This window comes from Colossoma macropomum, unplaced genomic scaffold (genome assembly GCF_904425465.1).
Source record: "Colossoma macropomum unplaced genomic scaffold, Colossoma_macropomum, whole genome shotgun sequence".
In the NCBI taxonomy this organism is placed as follows: Eukaryota; Metazoa; Chordata; class Actinopteri; order Characiformes; family Serrasalmidae; genus Colossoma; species Colossoma macropomum.
Genome location: NW_023494795.1, coordinates 42741945 through 42751913, shown reverse-complemented (window position 1 = coordinate 42751913; position 9969 = coordinate 42741945). Strand labels below are relative to the sequence as shown.

Here is a 9969-nt window from a genome sequence, read left to right as displayed (position 1 = left end):
TTTAGACCATGTTTATAGATGACAGTGTGTGATTCAGTGTCAGAAACCACATAACCAAGTCTATTTGACAACTCAACACGGGCTAAGACAAATGTATAATGATTACATCAGATTTTTGGTCAAACTTTTGCTTCAATCACAAGAGAAGACACTGAGGCCTCTGCCACCCCCGCCTCCCCCATCCTCTCTGCTTTTATGCAATTCCCTCTCTCCTTGTTTCTGATCAAAGTCCTTGCCATCCCAGTCTACAAAAGCCTCTGCCCACTTTATCAGTCCAGCCACATCTCCAAATATGCATTTCACTGGGTTTGTTGCAGTGGCTGTCCTGCTAGTCACCATTTGCAGAGCAGCAGTGGTGACTGAGAATGGCTTCCCTATCCTCTGGGAGAAGGCCCCGGCCCTTCTGTCTGAGCTTCCACAGGCTGATGGAGTGGTCAAATTGGACCCATGGGACTACTTGCAGAGGATGGCCATGTACAGGCTGATGATCAATGCCACAAATTCCTTCATGAGCTCCATGGGCCCTGGAGCCACTGAAAACCCACTTTGGGGGCTTCCTCTGCAGCTGGGCTGGAAACTCAAATCAGGTAAACGTTACCAACGACTGAGTGGTGTTTATGAACTCCAGGCCTGTAAGCATTCACTACACGTCAAAATAGGAAGGCTAATCCAGAATCGGACTCATATTCATCTGAGGCTTTTCATGATCATGAAGACAGAGTTGGCTATGAGTTTTTCAGGTCAGCATTCATAATGCAAGTTAAATATTAGGAATGCTAATTCAGAGACAGAAATGCAAGTTGGCTATGCTAGTGATATATGGTTTATCATGAATAAACTGTATTTCAAATTGTTTTCAGAGAGAGATTGTTTGAAGGACCATTATAGTTCATCTGAAGTCACCTTATGCTGAACCAACATAATCATAAATTTTATGAAGGGCATGCTAGCAAGAATAAAGTTTATGGCACATCACTCAAATGAGATGTTAACTCGAAGAGCTACGCTCCAAGTTATCCCTCCGATCCTTGCATCCAGAATTCAGTTTGTGTTTCTCTCTGACACATGGAGACCATAAGGGCAGATTTGCAAGATACGTATACTAATGAGACAGGATATCTTATGTTTCATGTCATAGCTTCAACCCCTACATATGATTTATGGGCCCTAAAGCCAATGAGAACCTGCTGCGAGGTTCTTCTGGGGGGCTGGAAACTCAGATTAGGCAGCATCATAGGCCGCATTTCCAAGCAGTGTGAATTCTAACTCTGGACTATTAGCTCTAAGGCCAAGACCTCCATTCTTTATGCATCTCAGAGTAGAAGTGCTAATCCACAATCAGTTTCCTACTCATTTCTGGTTTTTGGTGAGCATAAAGGCAAATGTGTCAGGATTAGTGACAAAGTATTAGGGCAACTCTTTTTTTGAAGGATCATAGTACTTCAACTAAACCCCCTTAACGCGTCCATGCTACAATTTCAGCTGTACTGACCAAAATTACTGTACCAAATCTTTTACGGGACCCTACACTTACATAGTTACTCACATATAAGGCCTTATGACCAAATAAGATCTGCTGTGGGGGCTTCTCCTCCAGCTGGGCTGGAAACCCAAAAAAGTTAGGACCACAATTCTGACCAGTGAAAGACTTGACCATTGCATCTTAATTCTGACCTTGATCTGCGTTCATCATGTATCAGAGTAGGAGTGCTAATCCAGTATCAGAAACCCACCATTCTCTGGCTTTTGGTTTCATAAAGACAGGTTAGCAAGGCTCACTATGCTAGTAAAGTTGGGCTTGTCTTGTATATTCCAAACTATCTAAACCACCCTTATGGTGCACCAAAACCTTTGAGACAAGTTTGAGCATATTAGCATGAACACATTTGATGGGATAATACTAAAATGACATGCTAACAGTGTAGCTGGGATCACTTTTTCAAAGCAACAGTTTGAGTAACAACGACACAGTTTACTATTTACCCCCAAATGTAGTTGATCAAGATGATTCAGATTGTATCTGAATTTTGCTTCTTTAGCTTCACACTAGAGCTATGAAGCTACTGCTAACAAATAATTGAAATGTATAGCCCCAGGAATTAGCACCATGCAAACTGCATGCCTAAATCAACACACACTTGCTTCAAACCATGTTAAGTAATGTCTAATGAACCTACACATAAGGTTACTGTCATCTTGAAGGCTGAGTTTTCTGTATTTAGTATATCATACAGTGTCAGACACCACATAAGCAAGTCTACATAAGATTTCCTGAAAACAGTTTTAAATATTATCCTTTCGCACACCTGAGAGAGAATACTTTCACATCAGAAACTTTTGCTTTGTTTCACAGGTCGACTGGTCGATCCTACAGGTGTGAGTACCTGTGGGCAGGAGAGCTCCGACCCTGTGTGTATTGCTACCAGCAGCTGGTGGGGGTGTAAGTAGTGTTGAGGACCTTTATGACTGAGGGTCATAAATGTAACATCGTTTGTCAGAATTTCTGTATCTAGATTAAAATCACACTGATGGCTATTCTCTTCACTCCACCACCCTTCCGTCCACCTCTGTCCAGGTGCGAACTACCACCTGTCTGTGATTCCGTTCCTGGTGGCTGTTGAGGCAGGTTTGGTGGGAGATGGTCAGGCTCAGGTGAAGATTCAGGTACCTGCGGAGATGGCTAGCGATTATTGCTCCAGCACCTGTTCCAGCGTGCACCCCGACGCCATACAAAAATGGGCCACATTTTTTCAGGTACTTATCCATTTTTCCATGTACATACTTTTCATATAGTTTATATGGTTCACATACAAGGCAATTTGCAGACCTTCCACATATGGTTGTAGAACCCAACCATTGTATTGATGTAGGATGGGACTGACCTCTGCTTGGTGATTACATTATGACGGTAGACGGCCAACTGTGAACCAGATATTCCATTGTTTTTAATGAGCACCAGCAGAAAGTCCACCAGTGCTGATGGCTGTTAACAACAGTGCTGGTAGAATAAACTGGATGTTGATCTGAGCCCCACTGTCGCCGAACGTCTCATTGTTGAAATCCAGGCTAGCAGAGTATTATACAGCATAAAATGAACCGAGTATAGAGCATCCTCCTGACTTTTTACCACCTTAAATAAACAGTCAACACTTATAAAGCTTTCCTTTGTCAAGAATCCATTTTAGCTAGTGACGCTGTCACCATTGTAATTGTTTGGCATGGTTGCATGCCGTCACGTACTGCTTTTCTTCAATGGCAACATGCAAATGAAGCATAAGAACTTGGCCAGGAGTTCTAGGGAAACTCTTCTTTAACCCCTTACATGGCCAGTTATTACACATTTCTATAGCCTAAGAATAGCTCCGCCAGTTTGCATTGAAGTCCCTGTAGTTACTGGATAATAAACCTTAGCATGTATAAGCCTGGGATTTTAAGGGGTTAAACTAGAAGGCCGGACAGCCCCCCACCCCCTTGATGAACAGAGGTAGGACTGAGAGATATGAGGAGTGAGGAGATGGGGAAGTGGCTGGGTGGGAAAACTCACGAAATAGAAGGTAGAGATGGAAATTTGTAGGAAGTTAGATTGAAGAGGAAGAAGAGCTTGAGGCGTGGTCCTTTCAATTTTGGTCCAACACACTTTATGAGTATATCATGTGCTTCTATACTGAACAACTGCATGGTTCATAAAAAAAAAATGATTTTGATAATTTATAGAGCAACAACAACAACCAGCATATAGTGACTATCATAAAGTTCATGGTATCAAGTAGCTAATAGGATGTTGGTCTAAGGTGACTTATTCATTATGTTTATAACAAATTAGGTTTTTCATCCTGTTAGACTGTTCTTCAAATGAAGAATTTAAAAATATCATTATACATTTTTGTTTATAAATGTGTCACCGCTGTTTATTTTATTTAATCAGTCAAATAACATGTTTTTAAGTTAACACCTGCATAAATGTGGCTATTTTAGTCCATAATTTTTATTTATTTGCTGAATTTAACATGTTGCTAAAAATACAAAGCATAAAATGTGTCATAACTTTTGCACAGGACTCATTTTATGTCATTTTTCTCCAATATGTTAAGTTCAGTAGATAAACCAATGTGTATCTGTAGAGGATGTATTAACTTATTTTCACTCAACGTGGAATTTGACAAAGGGCACCTAAACCTTTGCATTGATCTGTATCTGTAGTGATATACTTTAACATTCTTTAGTTTCCTGCTTGTCTGACTGGAACGTGCTGTTCAAAGGCAGCGCTTGCAGTTTCCAGTTGTGGTTTTGATAATTAGATTAGCGTCTCGCTCCCTCTGCAGTCTCTGAAGACCATCAGTGCATCAGAAGCGAGTGACGATGACAAGAGGGATCAGATCCTGGGTTTAATGTGGTCAGCTCAGCTGGCCTCCCTCGACGCGGTCAGCAGCACCTGCGCTGATAAGTGAGCCTCAGATTTCACCTCTAAAGACTGGTTTGCCTGATGGCTGCTGTACATTGTCTTAACTGTTGATAGTGATTGAACTGTATCAGGTATGGAGGCCCACTGGTTCAGTAAGGGGTGGGAATGAGATAATTGTTTTGATAATTAAGTCATGGCCACAACTTAATGATCTGAATCCACACCATGCATGATTTTCACACCAGTGGGACTACTTAATCAAGTGTGACATAGCAAAAAAAATACTAGACCACATGTGTCAAACACATAGGCCTGTGTCACATGCCTGACTTGGCCCATGAAATGATTTTAATTTTTTATTCTTATTAACCTGTTTTACCCTGAGATGCACTACAGTCCCCAGCATGCAGTGCAACAAAGTGTGTGTTCCCCAACAACAACCTGTGGGCCAGCAGCTACACAAAAAGAAGTTCAAGTTCAAGCAAATAAGCAGCAACTACGTAAAATATTTTTTTTTTTATTTAGAATTATTTTTGAGTAAGTATTTAATGCCTATTTTGTTGTTGCCAATTTGAATAAAACGTAGCCCGTTTGGGTCGTGGCAAAATGTTGAGTAAAAATGAAATAAAAACAGAGCTGGCCCACAGATTTGCTGAGATTTTTTGATATGGCCCTCTTGTTGGTACGGTTTGATACCCCTGTACTAGGCGGTGTGGCGCTTTGGTCCTCGAATTATCAAATTTAAAGTTTTTTTTTAATTCCCCCTTTTTAGTCAATCAGCCAAAACATGTTTAGTGTCTAAAGTTTGTTTCTAGCAAACTTCTAGCACTGGAGCTAGGAGGCTAAAAAGTCATGTAAGCTTATACACCACCAATTGGCATGGTGCTAATGGCATGCCACAGTCATCACACACCATTGTGTGTGCTAATGTAAAGTCTGAATGTTTTGTCCATTTATATAGATAACAGTATATCAAACAGAGTCAGAAACTTGGGACAAACGTGTGATGATTCATTGAAGGTGTATCAGCTTTCATTACCTGTTAGCATTAGCCTTGTAGCTCCAGTGCTAAAACTAAAGAAGCAAACGCCAGACACCAAACATGTATTAGCTGAGGTTTATCAGCAGTAGTGCATGTCTTTTAGGCTCTGTTGTGCAGGGAAAAATGTTTCAAACAGATCTGTTCCTGAATAAGTACTTTCCCCCTTCGTGTAGGAAGACACATTACTCCAGTCCTGAGCGGTCCTTCATTGACAGCTGGCTGCACTCTGCTCAGTATGTGGGGGCCTCCCACTTCCATTCCAGCATGGAGAAGTCCGTGCAGTTCATGACCCCTCTGCCCAGCCGAGTGCTGCAGGAAACGGACAAGCCGCCCAAAATTGCTGACCTCAGCACTGAGGAAAACCACACCCTGTACATCTTCAGCTGGATGACCAGTATCAACAAACTGCTCGGTAAGCAAATGTTTAACTGACACACAACATGGCCTCATAATCAAGCTCCCTCCACAGGTGAGCCAGAAGAGTGGAATGGATGGCATCTTTTCAAGAGAAGGAGAAAATGTTCTTAACTTGTAATGTTTAAAAAAGTTAGTGAGGCAAGATTTTATTCATTTTGGGCTGTTTCTACTGGCCCATAAAATGTCCACACATAGTGTAGTGCAGCTGGCGTTTTCAAATGATGCTAAAAAATAAATAAGTAAAAATGAAGTTACATGGTTTACATCTGATATTGGCAATACATTGTCCATAAATCAAGGCTTATTGGGATTTGACTCATTTACTCATGCATGTTTACATTGAAATCTCACATTCTGTAAAGATCTTTAAGAATAGACAGATGTTTAGTTGGAGGAAGACAGAGAAGAGATAAACAAGCTTCTCCCTCCCTCTAGTGGCAGTTTCTTAGACGTGCACAAAACCCCAGTTATAATAAAAGGGGAAGGAGGAATCCAACCTTTTGTTTAAACCCTTAACTCTGAGTAGGTAAATAATACAATTAATTAAAATTAATAACTGAACAATAAGCCTGGTGTTTTGTTTTTTTTGACTAAGAGGTCATTTAAGGTCATAAGAGGTCACTAATTAAACCTTGACTGATGTTCTTAGTGCTGTTTGAAACAAAAGCATCTAAAAGAGGGGTTCCCAATCCCAGTCCTGGCAACCTGCACTTTTTTGTGTTTTCTCTACTCAATTCAGCTCATATATTAATTACTGAATGAATTGAATCAGGTATGTTAGATAAAGTGAATGTCTGTGAAAGAGTTTTGATGGGTTCTTCCAAAAGCATGCTGAACTACAAACAAAGAGCTAAAAAGGAAGTAATGCCAGAGGAACCTAGAGAATCTTTCATTGGCTGGTTCATTAAAAAACACTTTTTTGGAAAATGAGATGTAAGAGTGAGAGGAGCATTTAAAAAAAAACATGTATCAAGAACCAAGAACCTTAGTTTTTAAGAATGTATGTGTTCACGGTTTAATTTAAGTCATTTATTTATTCATGTATTCGTGGCATAAATCAGAGCGTCTTGTGTAAGTTTTGTACTCATCTGTCGATGCACTATTAGACACACCAGCCACACGTTCTACTGTGTTCTCCCAGGTGGAACTCTGACCTCGATGTGGCAGCGTGCGATGTGCTCGGCCGCTGCCCGTGTGAAAGGTCGTGCCCTGCTGGATGACCTCCTCTTCAACCCACAGTTCGCCACCTCCAGCATGCTGTCCATCCTGACCGAGATGACCACCAAATGCTAAGAGGAACCTCCATTAATCCATTAAAGTTTCACCCAGTTTTTCACCTCTTACCTCAAATGTAGTCGATCAGTCAACTTGTTTGGTGTCTGAAGTTTGTTTCCTGTTTTATGGATGTATGACTAGACTAACAATTAATGAAAGCTTGTATCACAGCAATTAACATTGAGCAAACTATCCTGACCAATATAAATAAGTGTCTCATTCAGCACCAGAAACCACATAATTAAATATATTATGAACTAGTTAACAGCTCCACACTGTTTGATGTGAGTAGGCATGCAGTTACATCCATGCTAATTGATGAGGCAAAAGCTTTTCTTACGTCCCTGCTAGAAAACCAGCGCAGACCACCATGGTCTGGTCACCAGCTAAGCCAGCATGTTGTGTTTTGGATGCTGGTATTCTTGCCCACCATCATGACTATCCTGGGTGACCAACTAAACCAGCACCAGACCTGCATAAACCAGCTTACACCTTCTTTTTTCAACAGGGTTAGCTACATTAGCCTCGTAGCTCATTGTCATAATTCCAATAGCTAGCTATTCACTTTCATTCATTGTTAGCAACATTAGCATTATTGATTGAACCATTCCTTTGAAACTGGGCTCCTCAGCCCTGGACCATGCATGTTTTTTTGTATTGTTCCAGCTGCCCACACACCTGACACAGTGTGTCAGATGCTGGTTACCTGGCCCAGGTGTTGTTTCCTTTTGGTTTTTCTAAAAATGCTAGATTATTGGAGTTTGCTGGGTCAGTGAATAAACACCACACTCACCCTGTTAAGTCGCTATCAATAGCTGTGGTGCAGACTGATCACTTCATGTATTACTGCTATGACACCCCAAGCAAAAATCACAGATCATCTCTCCTCCTCAAAAAAGAGACTTGTTTTTCCCACACCAGAGGTAGGTGCTTTCTGTTACAGTGCTACTGGATTTGATGCTTTATTTCAGAAAAATGTATCATTGAATATTGTACTTCAATGACTCATATCTTGGAAAACTGAATTTCCCAAAATAAAAGCCAAATAAAAGACTTTGATGTTGTATGTAAACATTGTTAAAGTATCAAAACATTCACTAACTTGTCCGTACAGTCCATATATGGGAACTAAGCTGCAAAAAAACAGCCCATTTTTAATTTACTGTTTCTCTAACATCAATGAACTCATTTAAATATAGCCACCTATTCAGCCTACAGCACTTTAGCCCCGTCCATTCATACTGAAGGACTGTTTGAGCTCTGTGTGTGAATCCCAATCTCCCCTGTCCTGATTTCACTTCCCAAGGACCCTCAGGCACAGTTGGCAATTTAGCACATTTGTATTATTATTCAAGTCATAACAGTTAACTGTAAAACCTGCCCCTGATTTTAACTCACACTGCAAAAAAACAGAATCTTGTCAAGTGAAATGATTAATTCTAGGTGATCTATGTAATATTTCTCATTTTGAGTTGGTTGTGCACTTATTATACGATTATCTAGCTTATTTCTAGATTTTTTTTTTACCTGTTTTAAGTAATTTTACCAAGAAAAATTATCTCACTATGTTGGCAGATAATTGTGCTGGTTTCAAGCACATTCTTTAAAACAAGCAAAATTATCTGCCAATATAGTGAGATAAATGTGCTTAATAAAATCACTAAAAATTGTTTGGAAATAAGTTGAAATAATCTTAAAATAAGATTACAACAATCTCAAAACGAGAGAAAAGTGAGATTTATAGACTAAATTTAAGATTTTACTTGATAAGATACCACTTTTTGCAGTGCAGCTTTGTTGCTTTTATTTTCAAACATACACTCACCGAGCACTTTATTAGGAACACCTGTACACCTACTCATTCATGCAATTATCTAATCAGCCAATCGTGTGGCGCAGTACAGTACAAGAAAATCATGCAGATATGACCAGCAGCTTCAGGTAATGTTCACATCAACCATTTCTATAACTGCTGATCTCCTGAGATTTTCATGTAAAACAGTCTCTAGAATTACTTAGAATGGTGCAAGAAAGAAAAACAATCCAGTGAGCAGCGGTTCTGTGGACAGAAACGCCTTGTTGATTAGAGAGGTCAGTAGAGAATGGTCAGACTGGTTTGAGCTGACAGAAAGGCTACAGTAACTCAGATAACCACTTTGTACAATTGTGGTGAGCAGAAATGCATCTTAGAATGCACAGCATGTCGAACCTTGAGGTGGATGGGCTACAACAGCAGAAGACCATGTCTGGTTCCACTTCTGTCAGAAGTTGCACACTAAAATTAGACTAGTTGTATACTGGAGGAATGTAGTCTGGTCCGATAAATCTCGATTTTTGCTGAGGCACACAGACGGTAGGGTCAGAATTTGGCGCTGACAGCATGAATCCATGGACCCAACCTGCCTTATGCAAACAGTCCAAGCTGGTGGAGATGGTGTAATGGGGTGAGGAATGTTTCTTGGCACACTTTGGGCTCGTTAATGCCAATCAATTATAATTCAAATGCCACAGTCTATTTGAGTATTATTGCTGACCATGTTCATCCCTTCATGGCCACTATTTACCATCTTCTGATGGCTACTTCCAGCATGATAATGTGCCATGTCACAAAGCAAAAGTCATCTCAAAATGATTTCATGAACATGACAATGGGTTCAGTGTTCTTCAGTGGCCTTCCCAGTGACCAGATCTGAATCCAGTAGAACACCTTTGGGATGTGGTAGAATAGCAGATTGAAAGTGTATTTGAGAAGTTTTCAGGCAAAATGGACCAGAATCTCAAAGGAATGTTTCCAGTCTCTTATAGAATCCATACAACGAAGAACTGAGGCTGT

The 9969-nt window shown here is 40.4% G+C and overlaps 1 protein-coding gene across 1 annotated transcript; it reads left to right on the top strand.

Annotated features, from left to right (window-relative positions):
• The first annotated feature begins 263 nt into the window (after positions 1-263).
• leg1.1 (liver-enriched gene 1, tandem duplicate 1) lies at positions 264-8190 on the top strand. Its single transcript, XM_036582471.1, has 6 exons — positions 264-587; positions 2354-2440; positions 2576-2754; positions 4323-4444; positions 5618-5856; positions 7003-8190. The coding sequence occupies exons 1-6, from the start codon at positions 293-295 to the stop codon at positions 7152-7154; spliced, it is 1074 nt and encodes a 357-aa protein (XP_036438364.1). The 5' UTR covers positions 264-292; the 3' UTR covers positions 7155-8190.
• The last annotated feature ends 1779 nt before the right edge of the window (positions 8191-9969 follow it).